General features: G+C 53.3%; 1 protein-coding gene across 1 annotated transcript; it reads left to right on the top strand.

Moving 5' to 3' along the window:
* The first annotated feature begins 1,423 nt into the window (after nt 1–1,423).
* Nucleotides 1,424–24,622, top strand: FBLIM1 (filamin binding LIM protein 1). The gene is made up of 9 exons (XM_029227969.1): nt 1,424–1,513; nt 5,157–5,254; nt 5,687–5,956; nt 10,797–10,972; nt 11,536–11,653; nt 13,991–14,160; nt 16,832–17,010; nt 17,831–17,948; nt 21,906–24,622. The coding sequence occupies exons 3-9, from the start codon at nt 5,707–5,709 to the stop codon at nt 22,017–22,019; spliced, it is 1,125 nt and encodes a 374-aa protein (XP_029083802.1). The 5' UTR covers nt 1,424–1,513; nt 5,157–5,254; nt 5,687–5,706; the 3' UTR covers nt 22,020–24,622.
* The last annotated feature ends 399 nt before the right edge of the window (nt 24,623–25,021 follow it).

The following is a 25,021-nucleotide window of genomic DNA, read 5'->3' as shown; positions in this document are numbered from 1 at the left end:
CAGTGCTGCAAAGGGAAGTGACCTTACCAAGCTGGAGAATGAGCCTGAGCAGGGGCTCAGGCAGCCTTGACTGTGAGCCCCGCTCTGCCAAAAAGCGAGGGAGTCACCTCTCTTCCCATCTTGAAGGGCGGCAGTTGTACGAGCCCCTGGGACCGCAGGGCAACATGTGTGCCCGGGGGCACCCGCTGGTCTGGGTTTGAATCCAGCTCTGCCACTTGCCTCTTGTGTGACCTTGAGCCTCTCTGGGCCTCAGTTTCTCGTCTGTGAAGCAGGGATAATCAGCCCTTTCCCATAGGGCTCTCCCGGGGATTAAATGGAAAGGTCTGTAGGCCGAGCATCAGATAGAAAGCCCCTATAAACGGCAGCTACTCTTATTACTGTTGTTATCGTAGAGTGGCTGAGAGGATCGAATGAAAAAAGGGATGACAAGGGGGACAGGAGTGGTGACAAAACATAGGAATTTAAGGAGGCGGGATGAGAAGGAAGAGCGCGGGACATGGTGTCCAGGTCCCCCCCAACCCCCATGAGTGTGGGCCCCACAAGAGCAGCCCCGGAGCCCTCCCCGCCAGCACGACTCCAGCTTTGGGCCCGCAGAGGGGAGCCGGACCCTGCCTGGCCGCCCCACAGATGGCGCCGGGTCCCGCGCTCCTCTGGCCTCAGCCACTGTGGCTTTAATCAAAAGAACAATCTGTTTGCCTCTGAATCAGACCCAGATTCCTTTTCCCAGCAATGTTCCCTGGGCCTCCAGGGACTCAGGCGGCCCATCCAGGCTCCATCTCCTGCCCCAGAGCCCAGCCTCGGCTTCTCCCTCCCCATTCCACGTTTGGGGGATGGGGGTGCAGGAGGCAGGAGGGGGTCAGGTACAGGGCCCAGGGTGGCAAACCGGGTGACCTGATTGCCAGCTGGGCCCTGTCGACCAGGCCTCCTGGAGGAGCCTGTCCCCCAAGACTCTAGGACCCACCTGCAGAGGGCTTAAGGGCCCAGACAGGTCATTACCCCCATTTCAGAGGCGAAGAAACTGAGGCCCAGGAAGGTGGAGTGACTGCCTAGGGTCACATGATTCAATCCAGATCCACCTGACTCTTGAGACCTTGGGAGATCCCAGGCCAAACTGGTGGAGCCACCAACCCAGGTGACTGGGGGAGGGGGAGGGGAAGGACCACTCTGGGTTCACAAAGGACGAGGAGGGTGGGCAGCGGAGGAGGCCTCCCGCCCTCCAGGCCTGGGTCGAGGGGAAGGGAGGAGTGGTCGACGGAACAAAGGGAGCGGGGAGGGGGCGGCGCGGGGCGCGGCCGGGCAGGTGGGGGGGCAGGTAGGGGCCGCTTCCGCCCGGCGGGAATCCCGGGCCCCCTCCCCCAAGCTTCACCTTTTATGGTAAGGCGGCCGGGGCGGCGGGGCGGAGGGAGCCGAGGGGGCGGGGAGGGCGGAGGGGCGGGAGGCGCCGCGCCGCGCCGCTCCCGGTTCTGCTCGATCGGGTGACCGACCGGAGCCGCCGGGGGCGCGGGCGGCCCAGGTAAGCGGGGCGGGGGTGGGGTGGGGGTCCTGTCCTTCCGTCCCCGCCCCGGCGACAGACAGGTGACAGCACGGGCAGCCCTCGGCCGGCGCCCACCCTGCTCCCCAGCCGGGACCCCAGCCCCGTCGCTCCCGGAGGGGGCCCGCGGGACGAGGGGCCGCGGGCTCTGTCCTTCTGTCTCAGTCCCTCGGTCTCTGTCCTCCGAGTGGAGGGAGGGCAGTTCTGGGGGGGAAGGCTGGGGTCCCTGCCCGGGAGCGGCACGCGGAGAGCAGGGATGGGCAGGGCGGAAGCTCCCGCACAAAGAGGACAGCGTCCCGCACATGGATCGAATTAAAGTCCCCGGCAGCGCCCCACAGTGACCCGGCCGGCCGGCCCGCCGGGCTGCTTGCTAGAGGGCGCTGGGTTTCCGGAGCTCCGGGGTGCTCCGGGCCCCTTTACCCAGCCAGGGTCAGGCGAGGGGAAGGAGAGGCCGCAGGGCTGCCCCTTTCTGGGCCTCAGATCCTCTCGGGGGCTGGGAAGGGGTGGGACTGGGCGATCCCCAAGGTGTGTGCCTGGGGCATCCTGGCCTGGGTCCTCCTGCAGCCCGGATCTGAGGACCCCGGGAAGAGGGTGGGCAGCACCCAGATACCTGCTCTTCATAATGATGGAAGCTAAGTCTTGGTCCTCACAGGCCCCCCAGGGGCTCCTCCTCCCCCTCTGGGGTTGAATAACCAGTTAGCTTTCTCTTGGCACCTACCAAGTATCAAGATTTTGAGTACCCCCTCTCCTTTTATCCTCTCAGCCACCCTTCCAGAAAGACCTCATTCTTCTCACTCTATGAAAAAACTGAGGCCCAGAGAGGTTCAGTGACCTGCTCAGGGTCGCCCAGCAGGAAGGAGGGGGCCCAGGGTGAACTCAGCCCTTTGTGCCTCCTCTGCTTCCCTGGGGTGGGGGAAAGGAAGAGGGACCTCCTGTGCCAGGCTGCAGGGTCCCCTGCAGGGGGCGCGGGGCTCAGTCTCACTCCCACCTCCAGCAAAGTTTAGCTCCCAACCAAGCCTAGGCTACAGCTTAAAGTTAGTTCCAGAGGGTTCTGGAGGGGGTTAGAAGGAGTGTGACAGGGGACAGTGTGGCAGCAGGGGTGAGGTGGGGTAGACTACCCCACCCCTGGAGGCCCTCCGGCTCAGCCAGCCCGGGCCCTGCCCTGGGCCGCAGTCGAAAAGCCCGGCTGGGTGGGTGGCTGGATCTCAGCCTCCTTCCTTCCTCTTGACAGGAAATGACTTTCCTTCCCTTTGTTTCCACTTTCTCCGCTTACCCAGCTAGATCTCAGATTCGCCCTCTGGGGGAGGAAGGGTGGCTGCCGAGGGTCTCCTGGGCTGGGCTGGCCGGGAGGCTGCCCCACAGGGAGCTCTCTCACCCACAGCCCACACTAGGGTGACCTGGGGGGCAGTGGGACCAGGGGGAAGCCGAGGCTCCCTTTCCTTCCCCGGGACTGACTGACTGGGCTTTGAAAATCCCTAGCCCGGCCTCTTCCCCTGGGGCCTGAAGTCCCTGCCGGAACCGCAGGGGAGGGATGGGGGTAGGGGAGTGCTGCCCAGCTGTGAACATCTGGTCTCAGTGCTGGGACGTTCGCCTTGGACGTTTTCTGAGAAACCAGCAGATCTGATTTCCCGGCGGGGGTGAGCCGGGATGGAGGGGGGTTCAGGGCGGGAGGGGAGGGAGGCAGAGAAGGCATCCTCAGCTGTCTCTGGGGATGAGCCCAGGATATGCTGACCATCAGATAACTGGTCTGGACTGGGCCACCCTGGGGTAAGAACAGGCCTGGGAATTTTGCCCACCCCTCCCCCCCACCCCTAGCCATCCAGGGAAGAAAAAGTGTGTCCTCTCAGGCTCAAGGATACCCCCTGGACTTCCAGGTTGGATGGTGCCCTGTTAGAATTCCAAGTCTGCAACCTCTTGCTTGGGGCCTCACCTGCCCTCATCTATAAAGTGGGGGCATAACGCAGGCTGTGTTGAGAATTAGGTGACTTTTGAGGCTGGGAAGGCACTCTCCATAGTGCCTGGCACAGGGCGAGCACTTTATCAGTGAGTGCCCTTGTTGTTTCTTGCATTTAAAGGTTAAACGCACTCTGAAAATTGTTCGCAAAAACAGATTCTTAAACTTGTAACGAAGTATGAGATTGAAGTCGAGGACAGCCAACAGAAGCAGATGTACTTTCAAACATCACTTACAAAACAAGAAACAAAAGAGAAGTACTTTAAAAGAACTTTTAAAGCTTTATTCATGTATTGGTTTCTTATTCAGGTTTCTTATCAGAATGACCTGCACGTTTTAAGCAAACACAAACGAATTTAAAAGGAATTTAGGAGCGTATGTTGTTGTTTTTGTTATTATTCTCCATCAGTCTCCAAGAGAGCCCACGGTGGCCAGTGGAGGGAAGCCTTTGAGTGGCCACTTGGGCTCCAAGTCCACATTAGGGTCCCTTGGGGCCTCACCCCCAACCCACCCAGCCCCACCTCTCCAGGTTCACTCTTTGGGTCCCTATTTACTCTCCTCCCCATGAATCTATGGGCCGGGCTCTGGGGCCATGTCGGCGTGGCCCATATGGAGAGTAAGAGAGAAAAAGGGCACAGTCCTGAGCTGAGTGTGGTCGACTCGCCCCAGCCCATGACCCCACCTCATCCCTAGCTCTGGAGCCTACTCTCTGCAGGAACCACCTGAGAGAAGGAAAATGGGCTCTCCCCGGTGGGGATGCTGCCCTGCTCCCAGATCCATGCTTTGATGTCTACTGTGAGCCAGACTTGGGTCACACAGATATCACAGACACAACTGAAGGTCGATGAGGTCACTTGTCAGTTGGGGTGGGGGCAGACATGGTGATGGTGAGTCAGCTGTCATTGCCCTGTGGAGTAAACAATCGCCCTGGAGTCGGGAATCATGGGAGGCTTCATGGAGGAGGTGATGTTTGCACTAGGCTTCTAAGGAAAAACTGAAATTCACCCTGCAGCAGGGAGGAGAGGAAAAACAGGTGGTGGAAACATGCCAGAGCAAGTAAGGGAGAAAGATGGTCCAGGAACCGTGCGTGGTCCAGGGTGGTCAAAAATAGGTTGAGGCCAGGGAAATTTAGACTTTATCTTGAAGGTAGTAGGGAGCCGTGGAAGGCTTTTGACTAGAGGAGAAACAGATTTATGCTCCAGAAAGATCACTCCAGAGACAGGGTAGGAGGCAGGTTTGGAGATCATTGAGGCACCCTCACCCCTGTGCCTGAACCAGGGCTGTGATTTTGGAGATGAGACTGAGTGAGACATTCTGGCCATACAATCAAGACTTGATTGGATGTGGACTCTGATGGCGGAGAAAATGATGCTGGTTTGTGAGCTGGGCTGGGAGAGGGCAGAAGAGCCAAGTGGCCAAGAGCATGGGCTCTGTGTTCAGATCCCAGGTCTGCTGCTGCATGACCCTGAACAAATGACTTCCACCTCTTCACCTGGGTTTCCTCATCTGTAAGATGGGCACGATGATTGTGCGGTAATAGTGCCTCTCCACCGCAGCGGTGGGAGGATCTGTGAGTTAATGAACAGAAAGTGTTTAGGGCCCTGCTGGCACAGAACAGGGCTTGGTAAATGGTAGCTGATTGTTCTGTCCGCTTTGCCTCCTGGAATCCAGCCCTGATGTTCTGACGAGAGTCACACTGTTTCCCGCCCACCGTGGAGCTGGCCTGAACGTTGGGGACGTCACCTTTCCCAGGAAAATCCAGATCCCAGGTGAGGGAGTTCACTTGGGGTGTGGCCCTGTGCTGGGACGGGCAGTCAGCTGCCCTGGGAGTGGGGAGCTGCAGGAGTGGCCCTTCCCTCACGCTCCCGTAGAGGAGGGAAATTAATCATTTGTGAGGTGAGCAGGGCAGGGCTGCCCTCTGCTCCTCCAGGTGTGTAGGTCCGGGGGAGGGGTATTCAGGACTGCCGGGTCCCACCCTTTGGCCAAGCCACGTGGTGGGCACCTGCCCTTCCCTGTGGGACATCCGCAGCCCCTTCTGTGGCTGGGTGGGGCGCTGGCACTGTGGAGTGGCTGCTCCTGTCTTGTTGGGAGGGGAGAGGCTCCCTGCCCTGGGGCTGTCTGCTTGCCCAGGTGGAGCACCTCTGCCCCGCCCCTGCCATGCCCTGAACCCTGCCCGAGCCTGCGCCTCACTCTGTCCCCAGCCCCACCGGAAGCTGAAGCAATGGCCTCAAAGCCTGAGAAGAGGGTCGCCTCATCTGTCTTTATCACCCTGGCACCTCCACGTCGAGATGAGGCTGTGGTTGAGGAGGTGAGGCGGGCAGCTTGTGAGGCCCGGCCTGGCTGCCTCCGGGAATCTCCTGCTCCCACGAAGGCACCCGGGGCCGGCTCTGCGGGGAGGCTCCGTTCTTGGACACCCCCCGGCAGGGCTGCAGCCCCAGTGCCAGCTGTTCCACATCAGCTCTCCAGTGGAGGTAAGAGGGCGAGGGCGGTGGGTGGGAGACCCGGTGAGAGGCATCACCAAGGCGGGGAGGAAATGGCAGGCTCTGAGGTCATTCTTTGAGCACCTACTGTGTCCCAGGCAGCCTCTGGAACCTTCCTGCCTGGGTTCGAATCCTGGCTCCTCCGCTTCTTGACTGTGTGACATTGGCAGGCCACTTAACCTCTCTGTTCCTCAGCTTCCTAATCTGTAAAATAGAGATAATGATAGTACCCACCTCAAAGGGTCCTTGTGAGGATTTGATGAGTTAATACATATGTAAAGTGTTGAGCCCAGCGCCTGCCCCTGCCGTGTAGAAAGTGCTAAATACCCACTGTTATTATTCTGGGCCAGGCACTGGGAATGTGAAAAGAGAGAAGGTTTTCAGCCTGCATGAAACTTACCTCCTGGTGGGGGAAACAGATAATAAAAACATAAAATATAACATCAGGAAGACACAAACACTCTACTAGAATAGAACACAGTGAAGAGCTGGGGAGGTACAGCTTTTTATGGGGTGGTCAGGATGGCTTCTCAAAGAAGGTAACATCTCAGCTCAGTTAAGACCTAAATGACAGAGTGGAGCTAGAAGGGAAATGGGAACAGTAAGTGCAAAGGCCCTGAGGCAGGAATGAATTTGGCAAGTTGAAGGACCTGAAAGATAGTTTTGTTTTCTCTTGCGCTCTGCCATTCACTTGCTGTGTGGTCTTAGGCAAGCTGTTTCCTCACTCTGGGCCTCAGTTTCTTCCTCTGGAAAATGGAAATTTGGTCATGTATGTGATGTGAAATCTCAACTGTTGGGTAGAAGCAAGGAAGGATGACAACCTAGGGGCCCGAGGTGGCTCCTCATCCGATAGCGCACCAGCTCGAACAAGGAGGCACTGAGACGCTTAGTGCGAGAGGCCAGCCCGGGAAGGCAGGTGAACGCCCTGGAGTCCTCAGAGTGAGGCTAAGGCAGCCTTGTGCATCCATCACCATGGAAACCACCTAGAGGCCAATGGGAAGTGCCAATTATGGGAGGCCAAAAACAGATGGGAGAAGGGACCACACGTGGCTACACGTGAGAGTACATGAATATTCGTGTAACATGCTTCTTCATTATGACGCAGCCTCTTAAACTGATCTTTCCTTCCTAACCACACGTGCCAAGAACAGCCTCCTCCTGCTGCTTCTCTGTACAGGAGAACCAGGACCATGATGACCAAAATTCACACATCAGGACATTGATCCAATGGGAAAAAAAAAAATTATGGCCCTTCTGGGTAGGAGAGGGAACCTAGGAAATATAGTTTAGTTGCCCAAATGCCAAACTTTCCTGGACATTTTCATGGGGTATTGGAATTACAGGCAGAAGATCCAGGGAGCAGGTTTTGTGGTAGCAAAACCAGACCAGACCTTCCTCGGGCGAGATGGCCTTACAGTGGCTGGTCAGGCATGTTGCTGGCCAATTTGGCAAACACAGAGCACGGGGAATCTTGGGGTTCAGGCCCGCTGGGGTGAGATAAGTTCTAGGTGAGCAGCGGTCATGAGTCTGGTCTGACTGCAGAACACAGAGGTGGGCCCTGGGGGTCTGCCTTCTGCTCAAAGCCAGCTCTGCAGCAGGCTGTCATCTGACACCTCACCTATGCTTGTCCCCTTAGGAATCCACCAGCATTTCTTGAGCCCTTTCATCCTGGCAGAAATCCCCCCCATCTCTCTCTTGAATTCCTGCCCACCCTTCACAGCTGAATGTCTAGAACCTCAGGCAGGTCCTGGGAGAGGCCTCAGCTCTCCTGCTGTCTCTTCCTGACCTGGTTCCCGACTCAGTCAGCTCACGTAGGGTAGAGTCTCACACTTTAGCAGCATCAGCATCCCCTGGGGGCTTGTTCTAACACAGCCAGCTGGGCCCTACCCTGGGCCTTCCTGATTCAGCAGGTCTGCGGTGGAGCCCGAGAATTTGCATTCCTTACATGTTTCCAGGTAAGGCTGATGCTCTGGTCTGGGGACCACACTTTGAGAACGACTGTTCCAGTCCAAAGGCGTTAATAGGTTAGACTTTCGGAAGAGAAGAGTAGTTCTCAAAGTGTGGCCTTTGAACCCGAAGCGTCGGTATCACCCAGGAAATGTAAATTCTAGTGTAAATTCAAAACGCAATTCCAGAAAGGTCAATTCCCAGAGCTTACCCCAAACCTGCTGAAGCAGAAGCGCTGGGGTGGGCCCAGCCATCTGCGTTTGGACAAGCCCCCAGGCGATTCTGGGGCAGACTCACAGGTCTAGAGCAAGCTTCGCATCTGTATAGCCCTTGGGCAGAGGGGTTCTTACCTTTGTCAAATGGGTGGGAAACCTGAACCCAGAGAGGTGCCCCAGCGAACATGCAGGGAATGGGACCAGAGCCCAGGTCTTTAGGCGGCAGGGCCTTGAACATTCTCTGTCTGCTCTCCCAGGGTGTCTAGGGTGGTCTGACCTCGCTGGAGCCTGGCCTACCTTGGGCCCCCATGACAGGAGGTGGGCAGAGTGCCTCCATGCCCTCTATCCCGGGGCGCTATTAATAGCACTCCCCTTGAGCGTGGCAGTGGGCACAGCCCTGCGCTGTGGCTTCTCTCCCGAGTTGCCCAGTTGCCACTCCCCAGGGAGCTGGACAGCCCCTTGTCAGGGCAGCCTGCAGAGGTGGGATTACACTATAGTGAGTGTTCCTGGATGGAGGAGATCCTCCACCCGCCTCCTCCCTCCCTGCCGGGGGCACCCGCTGGCTGGCAGATAGGGTGGAGGCCACCTCCTCACCCGCCATCGCCCCACACCACGCCACTCCTGTCCTCTGTGTGTGTGTGTTTGCTGTTGGGTTGTTATTGTTTAATGAAACTTTTAAACATACACAGAAGTAGGGAAAACAGTACAAGGAACCCTGTATACCCCACATCCAGTTTCAACAGTTACCAAGATTTGGCTACCTTTGTTTCATCTGTTCCTTTTTTTCTTTTCCTTCGTGAAGTATTTAAAAGGAAATGCCAGTAATCAAGTCACTTCAGCCCCACATTCTTCAGGGTGCCATCTCTAAATATGGCCTTTCTCTTACATAACCCCAAGGCCAAACAATGCATAATAAAATCAACAGGAATGCCTTATGATTATCTAATAGTCTATCCATAATTATCCCTGAACTGTCATAAAAATGCCTTTTAACTGTTGGATTGTAGAGGAATGGATTGTGTCTTGTATTTCTTTTGAGCTGTATCATTCAGTGGAATATTTAGCTTTTCCTTGTCTACAAAATGAGGAGAATTAAATGAGATGATTAATCCTTTGAATCAGAATCCAAATAAGGTCCATAGCAGTGCTGGCCGATAAAAACATCATGCAAGTCACAAATGCAAGCCTCCTATGTAATTAAAAATCTTCTAGCATCCACTCTGAAAAAAGTGAAAAGAAATATATGGTATTACTTTTAATGATATGCATTATGCAACTCAATATATAAAATGTATTATCATTTCAGCACGTAATCATTATCAAAATTTTTTTTCTTTTTTTTTTTTTTTTTGCTGTACACGGGCCTCTCACTGTTGTGGCCTCTCCCGTTGCGGAGCACAGGCTCCGGACGCGCAGGCTCAGTGGCCATGGCTCACGGGCCTAGCCGCTCCGTGGCATGTGGGATCTTCCCGGACCGGGGCATGAACCCGTGTCCCCTGCATCGGCAGGCAGACTCTCAACCACTGCGCCACCAGGGAAGCCCCTCACGTTGTTTTTTAGTACTAAGTTTTCCAGCACATCTCAATAGCCACATGTGGCTGGTGGCTTCTGTACTGGACAGCACAGATATATACATTATATATGGTCATTTTTCTTAGGTCTCTTAATTCTAGGGACATCTCCTCTCTTGGTCTCTCCCATGCCATTAACTTCTTGCAGAAACAGGGCCCGTTTCTGTAGAATGTCCCACACCCTGATTTGTCCCTTTGTCTCCCCGTGGTCTCATCCAACTTGCCCCTCTGTTTTCCAAATTTATTATAAATGGAGTTAACTCTAGAAACCTGATTGGTTTGAGTTGGTTTTCTTTTTATGTTTTGGGTTGTTTTTTTTTTTTTAATAAGGACATTTCATCAATAGTGCCCATCCCTTCCTATACATAACACGAGTCAGAAGACTCCTGATGTCAGCTGAGGTTAATCGGTGGCTTCAGGTGACGATAGCTGGACGTTTCCTTTGGAAAGTTTGCCACCAACTATCCGCTTGATACTTTCAACACCTAATGGCCTGACTCTATTATTTAACTAGGTGGTGGTTCCCAGCCTGGAGGGCTTTTTAAACACCCCGTGACGGGAGCCAGCCCAAAGTTTCTGATTGTGTAGCTGCGTGGCAGGCCGAGAAGTTGTGTTTTTAACAAAGTCCCAGGTGGTGCCATGCTGCTGGTCCAGGAGCCACACCTTGGGAACCACAGTCTTGGGGGTTAGTTTTGCTTACATCTGCACAGGGCCCATCCAGCGGGGATTTCAGGCGCCCTAACACCCGGGTAGGGGAGGCTTTGCTAGGAAGGGCTTTGGCGGCTACTGTTTTCTGAGCCTGTGCCACGTGCCAGCCACTGTGCCAAGCCCTCACCTGCATCATTTCATTTAATCCTCGTTAACAACCCTAAGCGATTGAGACCCATGTTCCAACTGAGCAAACTGAGGCTCAGAGAGATTGTTTCATGCCGAAGGACACACAGCAAGTCAGTGGCAGAGTCAGAGGTGGAACCCAGGTCCGGGTGACCCTGGACCTGAGCCTTTAGCCACTATGCTGCACGGCCTCCTGGGCAAGTGTCACCTCCTCTGTGCACCTGCAGAGACTCTGGCCAACCCACCCTTCCCTTCTGGTTGCAGGATGTTCACTTCCTCCTCCTCCCCTGGATGGCGAGGACACACTCCCCGACCTGGACCTCCTCCCACCTCCGCCACCGCCCCCTCCAGTGTACCTGCCTCCTGACGAGGAGCCCCCTGCCCCGATGGGGGCGTCACTCATTTCAGACTTAGAGCAGCTGCCCCCACCCCCACCGCAGGTACTGCCAACCCTTGGTCCCTGACGGAGCCCCGTGGGTTGGGGAGGGAAGGTCGGGGTCTTTCGGTGTTCTAGGCCTAGAGGTTGTTTGGTCCCTCCTCCTACTTGAGGGCAGTCCCTCTTCAAAACACTTTCAGGCTGGTAAAAATTAGACGTGGTTTTCAAGGTCCTTGGAGAAGGGGTGCCACACCCTTCCCCCCGCTAAGTGCCTCCTTCATCTCTGAGGACGGCATTCCGCTGTGTCTAACCTAAATCCCTTATGCTGCATAGAAAACCCATATTTAATCCTATGACCTTAACAGAGGCGTTGTAGAAATGGGAGAGGTTCCAGGCCAAGGGAAACCCTGATTCCAGGAGATTCCTTAGAAGCAGAGGGAAGTAGCTTTGAAGGAAGCTACTTCCCTGGGTGAAGGAACCCAGGGCAAGGAGCTGGGAGATCTGGCCTCAGTTTCTGCCTCTGTACAAAGGGGCTAATTGCGCCTGGTGCCACCACATGAGGAGCAGAGCTGAGAGGGCTGTGTGCGGTCCCCACTGGGTGACTCTTCTCCCCTTCTATCCCCGCAGCCCCTCGTGGAGGGGCCTCCCCTGCAGCCTCGGCCCAATCATCTCAGACCCACAGAAGAGGAGCTGCCGCCTCCCCCAGAGGAGCCTGTCGGCTTCCCCGAGAGAGAGGCCTCCACAGGTATGGGCACAGGGACGGAAGGACTGTGTGTGACCCCCAGGGGCCTTCGTGCGGCCAGCATGAGCTTCCAGGGGGAACCAGGAGAGCAGGGGCCACCGCATCTGTTCCAGCTCACAGTGTGGTGATGGGCCTTATGGTTGTGCATCAATTTTATTTTTATTGCATTAACCTTTTTTCCTTTATAACTAAAGTCCATTTAAATATTGATCAGCAAAATTTGCCGTGATAGCAAAAATGCCCTAAGTTTTTTCACTATGTAATTTTTTGAATACATAACACCCTTACATAGTACAAAATAAAAAGCACAAAAGGGCACACTGTGAAAAGTCTTTCCCCTTCCCCATCCCTGTATCATCTAGTTTCCTTCCAGATAGACAACCTGTTAATACCTTGTGCATAACCTTTCAGAGATATCTTACGCGTATGCAAGCAGATACAAATATATCCTTCCCCCATTTCCCCACAAATAGTAGCAAGCTCTGTGCTGTTTTGCACTTTGCTCTCATTCCTTTGTAGTCTTAGAGCTCACTCCACACCAGAACATAAAGAGGCTCCTTGTCCTTTTCCACAGCTATGTAGTATTCCTTAGCAGGACCCGACCACATGGATTTAACTAGTTACCTGTGGACAGGTGCTCAGGTGGTAATGCTGAGTGAATCGCCTTGCACCTGATCATTTTGCCTGTGTGCAAGTTTGTGAGATAAATTCCTAGAAGAGGAAGCACTGTGATAGTTTTGCCACGTTGTCTTTCTTGGTCATCCAGATCTACATTCCCACCAACAGTGCCAGAGTGCCCGTCTGCCCACAGACTCTCCAGCACCGTGTGTTACTAATTTAATAAATGGCTATTAAGTGCCTACCATGTACCAAGGCCTTCTCTAGTCCAGGGTTGTAAAATAATTCTCCTCTGGTTTCTTCCAGTGTTCTTATGGTTTCCCTTTTCACATTTAGATCTTTGATACGTTTGGAATTATCTGGGTATAAGGTGTCACAACAGAGATCCCTCTTTTGACTTTTTTGCAGATGGCAACCCAGTTGTCCTAAGGCTATGTGTTTCTTTTTTTCTTCTTCTTCTTTCTAGTTGTGGCGCGCAGGCTCCAGGGCACGCGGGGCTCTGTAATTGTGGCACGCGGGTTCCAGAGTGCATGCGCTCTGTAGTTTGCGGCACGCGGGCTCTCTTGTTGAGGCGCGTGAGCTCAGTAGTTGTGGCCGTGGGCTTAGTTCCCCCGCGGCATGTGGGATCTTAGTTCCCTGACCAGGGATTGAACTCACCGCGTCCCCTGCATTGGAAGGCGGATTCTTTACCACTGACCACCAGGGACGTCCCACACTATGTGTCTTGATTTTAGCTTTTTAAAGACCCTTTGCCTTTTTTTTTTTTTTTTTGGCCACACTGCTTGTGGGATCCTAGTTCCCCAACCAGGGAACCATGGATTGAACTCGGGCCCTTGGCAGTGAAAGCATGGAGTCCTAACCACTGGCCTGCAAGGGAATTCCCCACCTTCCTTCTTTTTCATTTTTTTTTTAAAGTTAAGGTTTTATTTATTTATTAATTATTATTAACGAGCTCAAGCTCGTTGCTGTGAGCAGGCTTCTCATTGCGGTGGCTTCTCTTGTTGCGGAGCTCGGGCTCTAGGTGCATGGGCTTCAGTAGTTGTGGCACGCAGGCTCAGTAGTTGTGGTGCACGGGCTTAGTTGCTCCACGGCATGTGGGATCTTCCTGGACCAGGGCTCAAACCTGTGTCCCCTGCATTGGCAGGCGGAGTCTTAACCACTGTACCACCAGGGAAGGTCCCCCACCTTCCTTCTTTTATTTATTTATTTATTCATTTATTTATCTTTGGCTGCGTTGGGTCTTCGTTGCTGCGCGCGGGCTTTCTCCAGTTGTGGCCAGCGGGGCTACTCTTTGTTGCGGTGCGCGGGCTTCTCATTGCGGTGGCTTCTCTTGTTGCGGAGCACGGGCTCTAGGCGCACGGGCTTCAGTAGTTGTGGCTCGCGGGCTCTAGAGCGCAGGCTCAGTAGTTGTGGCGCACGAGCTCAGTTGCTCCGCGGCATGTGGGGTCTTCCCGGACCAGGGCTGGAACCCGTGTCCCCTGCACTGGCAGGCAGATTCTTAACCACTGCGCCGCCAGGAAGTCCCCCCACGTTCCTTCTTAATGCCCCTCATGACCCTGCCCATGAGCTGAGGCTGCATTTATAACACCCGGGGGTTTCAGACAGAGACCTGGCACTCCGGGCTGGTTCTGGGTGGCGACTGGGTACAGTTCTCCCGGGCTGGGCGGGTATATCCTCTACCCCAGGATATCCTGTATATAGCCTGTATATCCTCTACCCCAGACGTCTGTGCCTTCTGCCACAAGACCGTGTCCCCTCGAGAGCTGGCTGTGGAGGCCATGAAGAGGCAGTACCACGCCCAGTGCTTCACGTGCCGTATCTGCCGCCGCCAGCTGGCCGGACAGAGCTTCTACCAGAAGGATGGGCGGCCCCTCTGTGAACCCTGCTACCAGGTAAGCCCCGGGGCAGTTCCCCAGGTGCCTGGCACTGAGCTGGACACCTGGAAGATGTGGTATCATCTCTTTCTCCACAACAATCTGGGGAGATAGGCACTAGTGACCCATTTTACAGATGAGGAAATTGAGGCTCAGGGAGAAGGAACTCAGCCAAGGTGTGTTTGTTCCCCGTGGCTGCCGTAACGAATGACCACAAACCCGGTGCCTTCAAACAGTACACATTTATCCTCTTATGGTTCTGGAGGTCCAAAGTCCAAAATCAGTTTCACTGAGTCAAAACCAAAGAGTTTTGCTCCCTCCAGAGGCTCTAGGGGAGAGTCAATTTCCTTGCCTTTTCCAGCTTCTAAAGCCATATTTCTTGGTTCCTTCGTCCATCTTCCAACTCAGCAGTGTGGCATCTTGCATCAGTATCTCTTTTCCTTCTGTGTCAAATCTCCCTCTGCCTCCCTCTTGTTAAGATACTTGCGATGACATTTGCGGCCCACCTGGATAACCCAGGATAATCTCCCCATCCCAAGATCCTTAACTCAGTCACATCTGCAAAGTCTCTTTTGCCATGCAAGATGGTCGCAGACTCCAGGGCTTAGGATCCAGATATCTTTGGGGGCATCATCCAGCCTTTTACACTGTCACCCCAGGGCTGTCTGGTTCTGAACCCTGCTCGTGGTTATTTATTTATTTATTTTTGTCCATGCCACGCGGCTTGCGGTATCTTAGTTCCCCAACCAGGGACTGAACCTGGGCCCTCGGCAGTGAAAGCACCGCGTCCAAACCACTGGACCACCAGGGAAGTCCCATCCTGCCCGTGGTCTTGCTGCTCCCTCACCTAGAGCCACAAGGTTCCAGTGCACGGAGTGACGGGGCATCTCTGGGTACCAAAGACAGTCTGAGAGAGCTAGTTTGGATGCCAAGGTGTTGGAATTGCTAACTCTCCTGTGGCGTGTGGTGGCGTTTTTCCAGGTAGTGTACAGAACTCCCACATATGCATCACCTGGGGGTACAGTGGATCTCACCTTGTCCTTATAGATTGGCAGCACCTGGCAATCTGCATTTTTAACAAGTCTCTCAGGTGATTCTGATACACATTGAAGTCTGAAAACTACTGATTTAAGGTGTTAGAATATTTGGAGTCGGGACTATTTAGAAAACTCAAAATGATCTGATCCCAGGCAGTAAGGTGCTGTGGAAGGAGAAAGGAGCCAGGCCACCCCACCCTGACCCTCTGACCCCATCAACATGACAGTGGGGGGTGTCCTGACGCTCTTCCCCAGCTTGGAGCCAGGCAGGGGTGAGACACTGAGGCGAAGAAGGGGTGAGGGTGGGCTTACAGCTGGGAGCAGCCAGGAGGGGCTCCAGCAGTGTGCTGGTGAGACAAGGGCTGCCCCCAGGATGGTGGGGGGCGGGAAGCAGGGAGAAATGCTACCCCCACCAAACGTATCTGTCCAGAGGAAATCGGGTTAAGATGAACAGGAAGGGGAAGAGACATGTAGGGGAAAAGGTGGATGGGTTAGCAAGAGGCCCTGTGTTCTGCCTCAGTGATACCTACACCTTTCTTTCTCCTTCTCTTTCTCTCCCTCTCTCTCTCTGTCTCTCTCTCTCTCATCCCTCCTCATTCCAGAAAGGATTTGAGGCAGCTTATAAGAATGCACATATACCTGTAGTCAATAATAATGTTGTAGGACTTCCCTGGTAGTCCACTGGTTAAAACTCCGTGCTTCCACTGCAGCGGGCATGGGTTCAGTCCCTAGTCGGGGAAGTTCCGCATGCTGCACGGTGCGGCCAAAAAATAATAATAATGTTGTACACATAAAACTTTGTTGTTGGGCTTCCCAGGTGGCGCAGTGGTTGAGAGTCCGCCTGCCAATGCAGGGGACACGGGTTCGTCCCCCAGTCCGGGAAGATCCCACATGCCACGGAGCGGCTGGGCCCGTGAGCCATAGCCGCTGAGCCTGTGCGTCCGGAGCCTGTGCTCCGCAACGGGAGAGGCCACAACAGTGAGAGGCCCGCGTACCGCAAAAAAAACAAAAAAACAAAACAAAAAAAACTTCGTTGTTAAGAGGATAGATCTCATATTAGGTATTCTTACCACAGTAACATAAAAAAAAATTTTAGAGGATACATATAATACCATGAGATATAAAATAAATAGATAAAACAGAGGAAAATCAAGGTAGACAGTTAGTACCCCAAAAATATGTGAATGAAAGACCCCTGTACTCATCCTAAAAGTGGAGCATGGAATTGGACTGTGAGCTTCCAAGTGGCCAAATGGAAAAGGGTAATAAGTTTCAAGGTTTATCGTCCATAAAATAAAAAGCACAGCAATTCCTCTGGGAATGCCTTTTACTGACTCTGAAGTTTTAGAGAAATTTCTCCTATGGGCCCTTATGGACCCTGGCCTCAAGCATCTCCTAGTAACAAAAAAAAATGCAGCCATAGCTTCATGGCAGGATTCCTGACTGTACACCAGGGATATAGTGCCAAACTCAATCCCCTCTAAGCAATGTGGAGGTTTGGGGGTAGTAGTTCCAGGCCAATTGCATGAATGTGAGCACCTCTCCCGTATCTCTGCCTTCCGGGCCCCTGTGGGTAGCCAGTCTGATGCCCCTTGTGGCTTGGAGTGGGCACACCCACGGGATGGCTCTGAGGCAGTGGCCCTCTGTCCCAGGACACCCTGGAGAAGTGTGGCAGGTGTGGCGAGGTGGTCCGGGAGCACATCATCAGGGCCTTGGGCCAGGCCTTCCACCCCACCTGCTTCACGTGTGTGACCTGCGCCCGGTGCATCGGGGATGAGAGCTTTGCCCTGGACAGTCAGAATGAGGTGTACTGCCTGGACGATTTCTACAGGTACAAGAGGGGTCCGTGCACTGCATGGGGCACGGAGGACAGGGTGGGGCTCAGGCGGGATGGAGTAGTCGAGCCTGAGTGCTGGGGGCTGGGTCAGAGCTGGCCTGCAGAATCCAGGACTGCCTGTTCCACATACCCTGTGTTTGACTTAGCACCTGCTTGCAGCTGACACATTTTGAGCAATTCCCCTTGGGTTTAAGCCATTTAATCTCAAAACTATCTTACAGGCAGGCACTATTAAAGGTTCTGTTTTAGCAAATGTGGAAACTGAGGCATGCAGTACATAAGTACCTAAAGTCTCCCCGATCGTAAGTATGGAAGCTGCGATTCAAACCCCCACTGACCTGATGTCCAGGCCTTGCTCTCAAACCCCAGACCGCAGTGCCTCCCCTCAGAGCTGGAGCCGTATGGAGTGGTAGCAACACACATCTGCAGGGCCCCATCCCTGCCCTCGAGTTGCTCGCTGCCCAAGGGGAGAGACAGGTGTGCCTAGTAAAATAGGAAAGAAGAAAAAGCAGTGACCTACAATACAAGACAAATGAAATGGGTGCCCCCCTGCTTTCTTAAATTCTAATGTTCCCATCACTTCCTTGCCTTGAGCTAATTATACCCTGGGAAGCAGGGTCTAATTACACAGGCCTCTCCATCCGCTCCTGCCAGGAAGAAATAGGCATTTGTGGTCGTAGCTCCAGGTGTAGTTAGATAGCAACGGGTCTGAAATAGCTCTGGGAGGTGAACCAGAGCTGGCCCGCGTTCTGACAGCTAATTTCTGTGGTTGTCGACGTGAACGCCTCCTGAGCATAAGTTTCTTTCCCTCTAGGAAATTCGCCCCTGTGTGCAGCATCTGTGAGAATCCCATCATCCCCCGAGACGGGAAGGATGCCTTCAAAATCGAGTGCATGGGAAGAAACTTCCATGAGAATTGCTACAGGTGTGAGGTGAGTGGAGCAGTGCTGATTTAATAAGATGCAATTGATCCTGTTCAATCACCGGACAAGCCCTGTTGAAAGCCTGCTGTGTGCCAGGCCCTAGGCCAGGACAAGTCCAGGTTGGGGCTCTGCTCTCAGATTGCTCACCATCCAATAGCAGAGACAAGTGAAAATGAAAATAATTACAAATATGCTCTATTAATCAGAACTCCTTGAGTTAATGATAGAAACCAAACTCAACCTGCTTTCCTCAAGAAAGGAGATCTTAACGGGAAGGCTCTTGATGGTGATATCACTGATGACATCAAATGGTATCATAAGGCTCTCTCTCCATCTCTCGGTTCTGCCTTTCTTGTGTGTTTGCTTCATTTTCTCTTCCCGTGGGCTGGCATCCTCTGTGGGACAGGGGGTACAGTGCGTGGCCATGGTTGGCTCAGGTTTATATCCTTCCAACTTAGAAACCCCATCCAGGGATCCCGTTCAGTCTCAAGAAGGCCTCTGATTCACCCAACATGGGTCACATGCCCATTCTAGACCAATCAGTGACCAGGGGCTATGATTGATAACCTCTGGGGCCAGGCAGGCAGGACTGTATGAAACAGATTGGGATTGATACAACCACTGGAAATAAGAAAGGGATGCTGGGCAGACCCACACCACAGATGTCCTTTTCAGGTGCTAAGAAAGAGCATGTATAAATCAACGTTGGGACAAAGAAGGCAGTGATCAAGTGATCAAGGCTGGTGCAATCAAAGGCACTCTTTTAGAGGAGGCAGTGCTTAACCTGGGTTTTGCAGGTTGAGTAGGAGTTTGCCATGTATTCAGAGAGGGGAAATGAAGTCCAAAAGGAGGCATGGGCCTGTGAAATCCTACTGTGGCACAAACAGCCTGAAGAACTGGAGGAAGTAGAAGTTTCGAGGTGTGTCTGGAGTGTAGAGTGCTGGATGGTGTGGTAACAGTGACGCCAGAGAGAAGGAAAGGGCCCCCTGTGCCAAACGAATGAGTCTGGACTTCAGGCTGCAGGGAGTGGGGAGGCTGAGGTGGGGACGCTGGTTAGAAGCTGGTGCAGCAAGAAATGCCTGGGGAGTCGCACAGGCCCCACACTCAGAAGGGTCCCGTGCTTGCTTTGAAGCTCTGCTGTCATTTTCTTTTAATCCTTCTTTTTTTTTTTTTTTTTTTTTTTTGCGGTACGCGGTCCTCTCACTATCGTGGCCTCTCCTGTTGCGGAGCACAGGCTCTGGATGCGCAGGCTCAGCGGCCATGGCTCACGGGCCCAGCCGCTCCACGGCATGTGGGATCCTCCTGGACCAGGGCATGAACCCGCGTCCCCTGCATCGGCAGGCAGACTCTCAACCACTGTGCCACCAGGGAAGCCCTAATTCTTCATTTTTGAATAAGGGATTCTGCATTTTCATTTTTCCCTGAACCTTGCAAATTATATAGTCAGTCCTGCTGGGGAGGCTGTAAGAGCCCTCCCCTACCTCTTCCTATCACCTCATGCCACCGATGTTTCTGTCTTCTCTGGTGATGGTGACAAAGGGGTCACCTAAGTGGGGACTCCAGAGCAAGTCTCTCTTTTTTTCTTTCTTTCTTTCTATTTTCTAATTGAAGTATAGTTGACTTACAATGCTGTGTTAGTTTCTGCTGTACAGCAAAGTGATTCAGTTACACATATATATATTCTTTTTCATATTCTTTTCCATTATGGTTTATTACAGGATACTGAATATAGTTCCCTGTGCTATACAATAGGACCTTGTTGTTTATCTATCCTATCTGTAATAGTTTGTAACAGAGTAAATCTCTTAATCAGCCAGTGAGTGATTCCAAACATTTATTTGCTCACATTTAAACAGATATGTAGGGAGTTCTCTGGTAGTTAGGATTTGATGCTTTCACTGCCGTGGCCTGGGTTCAATCCCTGGTCAGGGAACTGAGATCCCACAAGCCTCGTGATGCAGCCAAAATTAAAATAATAATAATAACAGATATGTAGAACTAAGAAGCATTTTTGCTGAGGGTGACCAGGGAGTTGAGTCGAGAAGTTGACACATTGCTTCATGATTATGTTGATTTGTTCTGGTTCAAAGTCCGGCTGACAATGCATCTTGAAAGAACAATGGTGAAATTCAAGTGCTGTTATCGCTATAGCCCACATTAGATCCAGTGGTGATTGGCATTTCCCCGGGCCTGGGTGGTGAGCAAATAAGCCCTCCCTGCTCCTCCTTGGTCAGCTTGGCTGAGGCTACTGGGAACATTACCCAGGCTCTGCCATGAGTCAGAGTTTGGACTCCACCAGCTACATTTCAGGCTGTAAGGCTCCAACCACAGTGGCCTAAGCAGATGTGGGTGCTGTTTCTCTAGGAAGGGAAATGGGTTTCAAGATGCCATCCACGCTCCCTCCATCATGCCTGCCTACCTTTTTTTTTTCTTTTTTTTGGCTGCACTGCCCTGCATATGGGATCTTAGTTCCCTGACCAGGGATCGAACCCGTGTCCTCTGCAGTGGAAGCTCAGAGGCTTAATCGCTGGACCGCCAGGGAATTCCCCATTCCTGCCTACTTTGTGGTCCATGTTATTTCTTACTATTGCTGGAAGGGGAACAATACCTTCATACTTGGCTAGTATCTTATTTATTTATTTATTTATGGCTGTGTTGAGTCTTCGTTGCTGCACACGGGCTTTCTCTAGTTGCGGCGAGCAGGGTCTACTCTTCGTTGCGGTGCACGGGCTTCTCGTTGCGGTGGCTTGTCTTGTTGCGGAGCACGGGCTCTAGGTGTGCGGGCTTCAGTAGTTGTGGCACACGGGCTTCAGCAGTTGTGGCACGCAGGCCTAGCCGCTCTGCGGCATGTGGGATCTTCCCGGACCAGGGCTCGAACCCGTGTCCGCTGCATTGGCAGGTGGACTCTCAACCACCGCGCCACCAGGGAAGCCCTCAGCTAGTATTTTTTAATATATAAAATGCTTTCATGCACGTCTCACCTTATTTAATCCTAATGATGATCTTTCGATATGGGAGTTCCCGTCTCCGTTTAAGATGAGGAAACTGAGGGTGAGAAAAGTGGTTCTGCCCCGTGTTCTTCTGGGCTGGATTTGGCCAGCTTTCTGCCACCTGACAGCTCCTTCGCAAACTGTGCGACTCGGTCATGGTTGATTCTCATTTAGAAGAGGTCACATGTGCCCCTGTGGGACTTTAGGCTTCACACTTGGTGCTCTCAGAATGCCACACAACTGGCTGTTAGGCATAGCACAGGTCCTGGCACTAAATAGCCCAGAGTCCCCTTGAGACACTCGAGGTGCAGTTCCAGCGAAGAGACACACAAGGGTGTCCTCCCCAGCTGGCCGAGCTGGGTCAGGATGGCTCCCGTGACCCCAAAGTTGTCCCTATGGAGGCCAACCCCTCTGTTAGGATCAGTGAAGCTTCCAGGGGACGCCAGCCGTGCCCTGAGCCGGGTCTCTGGACATTAATTCCTCCTGTTATTTCCTGTGTGTGCCCGAGTGAGGCCCAGAGGAGGTGCGGGCTCGTGGCAGAACGGTGAATTTGGCAGTTTGGGCCCCAAGTCCCCATCCTCCAAATTCTAAAGTCTTTTGGTGATTTAGAAAATTGGAAATATTAAGGTTTGTGCTAGTGTTGTAGCTGTTCAGGCAGTGGAACAACAAAAAGAACCCTGAACTCTGAGCCTGGAGACCCCATCCTCTCCCAGCTCTGGAACCAGCTGTGCGACCTGAGGCAGGCCGCACCCCTCCCCGGACCTCAGGGGGAGGGTGTTAAGGCCCTTCTAGCCCTTTCCACGATCCCTCAGGGGGCTTCTCCACCAAAGGGCCCCCTCTTCTCCCAGTGTCCTCGGCTCTCCCCTCAGCTGATTGAGTTAATTTCCTCAGTGGATGCTGGCGAGGCCCACCTGCGCAGACTCCGCGCCGCTGTGCTCAGGCCTGGGGTCCATCCACGTGTGCCTTGTTCCCGCAGGACTGCAGGATCCTCCTGTCTGTGGAGCCCACGGACCAAGGCTGCTACCCTCTGAACAACCGTCTCTTCTGCAAGCCGTGCCACGTGAAGCGGAGCGCTGCGGGGTGCTGTTGAGAGCACCCGGGGGCTGAGAGCCGTGCTCGCACACTAGCCCCACTCGGGGTCCCTCCCCAACTCGTTTCCCTTCCTGACGTGCTCTTGCACACTTTCCTTCCGAGCCACACAGGGACCAGCCTGCAGGCCTGCCCCTCGTGTCCGGGACCCAGGCCTCCTCCCAGCTCAGAGCGCCCTTTAGACTCTCAGCTGTTCCTTCTCTGCTCTGGGCACCGGGAGGCTTCCGTACCATGAGTGTCATGCCTGGGGGTCCCATCTCCACGACTCTGGCCCCTCTTGAGCACTGGCCTTGACCTCCATTTCCAGGGGTGAGTTGGGGTGAGTCTCTAGATGGCACCCTGTGTCCCTAGCAGTGACATATTAGCTCTGGGGGTGCTGAGACCAGCTCTGCCTTGCAGGACTGAACTATTTCAGGAAAACTGCAAAGTCCCTTAAAAAGCACTATTTTTAAAATTTGAAGTTTAAGTGATGAGAAACATTCTTTGGATTTTTTGGAGGGGAGGTGGGAATCTTAAAAGAAAATGCCTTCCATTGTTCATAAATGTACAAGATTGTGACCTACTGGTGGCATGGCCATGGACTTCCCACACTGGGGACATGTCATGCTGACATGGGGCCGAGGCATGAACCTGAACATCAGAGGCAGGAGTGAAGGATGACATGCTGACACCCAAGGAAGTCGGCAACCCCTGCACCCTGGCTTCCGGCGCCTCCTTCTGTGTGCGACAGTGATTCAACAGACATGGATTGAGTGCCTGTTGTATGCTGGGGAGCAGAGTACAGGGGCTCTGAGTGTTCGTCTTGCAGCAGCCTCGACTACGGCCGTGCACACGCGCGCACACGCACACACACACACACTCCTCCAGGACAGCAACAGGGGTGTCCCCCAACCCCTACTCGGGCCCTCCAGCCCAGGCTGCCCTGTGACCACTGCCTTCTCAAGGCCACACCTAGAAGATTCTTCTTCTCTTTTAAGGAAAATCATTTTTGTTGCTTTGTCCCTTCTAAGACATTTTGTAGAACATGAACACATTAAACAAGATGTGCTTTCCTCCCTGGGGCTGTCTCGATGTACCATGTGCTCCTAGGAGGATGCCCTGGGCTCCAAGTACCGGGAGAGATTCTCTGTAGGGCCCCTTAAGGGCTTCAGACCGGAGCACAGCTTCTTGCCCGAAGCTTAGAGCAGTGAGTCGCAAACTCCAGGTCTTCCCATACCTCCACAATTTCTATCATACAAGGACCTCCTATTCTATTATCTCCTTAATATTTTCTTTAACTCAACATCCTTTTTTTTTTTTTTTCTCACTTACCGATTTAGTCTTAGGTTAACTAAGCAATATATCCATGCAGTCACATGTCGATGTGCTAGTTATACATGAAAATAAATGCATAACTATTCGAAGTTTGTCTGTGTTCCAACTAAGACCTCACCTAGGTAAATGCTGGCCTTTGATAGTAGCACCAGAAAAATGTCTGGGCATATCTGCTCAGTGTGGCATGAGTGTCCAGCAAGTGCCTGTATCCCCTGCCCCCAAACTGGGGCTCTTCTCAGCAGGTCAAGAAGCTCCTGTCCCTTCTCATCCCCAGCAATGAAGACTTACCCAGGCCAGCTCGCAGGTGCACTGTTCCTGGACACACCCACCAGCAGTGACATGGCTGCTGGGTGAACAGGGTGGTCCCTGCAGGAGGCCCTCTAAGGCCACCAAGTCCTTTAGCAGAGTCAACACCACCCTCAGGATGTGCTCTCTGCACGTGGGCCACGCTGCCCGTGAGCTTGCTTGCCCGCTGCAGCTCGGACACCACCAGCTGGGCCTGGTGAGCACAGCTCCGGAGAGAAGGATACGGGGCCAGAAAGGGCGCTGGACCTGGAGGCAGGTGACCCCGGTCTCAGACCTGGCTCTGCTGCTCTACAGCCTGGACGAGTTATTAATCACCTAAGCCTTGCTTTTCTCATCTCTAAAATGGAAGCAATACTGGTATCTATCATAGAAGGTTGCTAGGATTAGAAGTGTTGGGCTGGTGAGGTTTCTGAGAAGCTCTCGAGTCCCTTGTACCATCTGGTGCTGGCTGGCAGTTCTTAGCCATCACTGCTGTCAGCGTTCCTCCACGGTCCTTTTGAAGCCCATCAACCAGATACCACTGGGGACATGCCCGCGGTTCGCAAAGTTGGGTTTATCGTGCTGGCTGCAGGGGGCGGGGTGCATCTCGGCGAGAGTTGGGGGGCTCCTAGAACTTGGGTAGGTATTGAGGGGTTTGGGGAGGATTTAAGGAAGCGGGGGTTTGCGCCGATGTGTGCTGTCGGGAAGCAGGGGCGTCCTATGCTTGAGAAGCTTGATTCCCTTCTCTCTAGGAGGTGGCCCTGTAGCTGCGGTTGGTGGGGGAGCAGCAGCTGCTCACGGGATGAGGGATATTGGCCATTTGTGTATCTCGCCCAGAGGGGCTGGGCTCCAGGACACGCCTACAGTGCTCTGTGAGGTTGGAGCTCACCAAGGCCCAGAGATGAGGGCCGGGCTAGCAGCTCCCAGCTGTTGGGACACTTTTCTCTCTCAGTCGCCAAGTTTGGTTTGGTGTGTTTTTTCTTGTCATTAAATTGTCATCTTGTGCTGTGGTTCCTCGTGTCCCGGCCTCTTTCTGGTTGGTTGTGTTTGGAAGGGTGTTGTCTGGATGAAACTCTGGGGGACGCCTTTGTCTTCTGGGCCGCACATTCATAAATCACTCCAGAAGGGGACACTTCTAGGGAGATTTATGCAACGTAAAATAAGCCAGTCAGGAAAAGACAAGGCGCTGTGTGATTCCACATATGTGAGGTCTTAGAGTAGTTAAATTCATAGAAGCGTGGTGGGTTAGGGACTACCGGGGTTAGGGAGTTGTTCAGCGAGTACAAAATGTGAGTTTGCACAATGAAAAGTGGTCTGGAGATGAATGGGGGAGGTGGTTGCACACAGTGTGAATGTACTTAACACCTTTGAACACTTAAGAGTGGTTATCTAAGGAGCCCGCCT

The sequence above is a fragment of the Monodon monoceros genome, unplaced genomic scaffold (genome assembly GCF_005190385.1).
Source record: "Monodon monoceros isolate NGI ecotype Baffin Bay Population unplaced genomic scaffold, NGI_Narwhal_1 Super_Scaffold_18, whole genome shotgun sequence".
In the NCBI taxonomy this organism is placed as follows: Eukaryota; Metazoa; Chordata; class Mammalia; order Artiodactyla; family Monodontidae; genus Monodon; species Monodon monoceros.
The sequence above is the reverse complement of the archived record's forward strand: the minus strand, read 5'-3'. Positions and strand labels throughout refer to the sequence as shown.

What these genes read in the sequence shown, in the direction of transcription:
- FBLIM1 (XM_029227969.1), top strand. Translation starts at nt 5,707, where the DNA reads ATGGCCTCAAAGCCTGAGAAGAGGGTCGCCTCATCTGTCTTTATCACC. An exon ending in CGAGAGAGAGGCCTCCACAG is followed by an intron (nt 11,654 to 13,990) that starts GTATGGGCACAG and finishes CCTCTACCCCAG; the next exon opens with ACGTCTGTGCCTTCTGCCAC. An exon ending in TGCCTGGACGATTTCTACAG is followed by an intron (nt 17,011 to 17,830) that starts GTACAAGAGGGG and finishes CTTTCCCTCTAG; the next exon opens with GAAATTCGCCCCTGTGTGCA.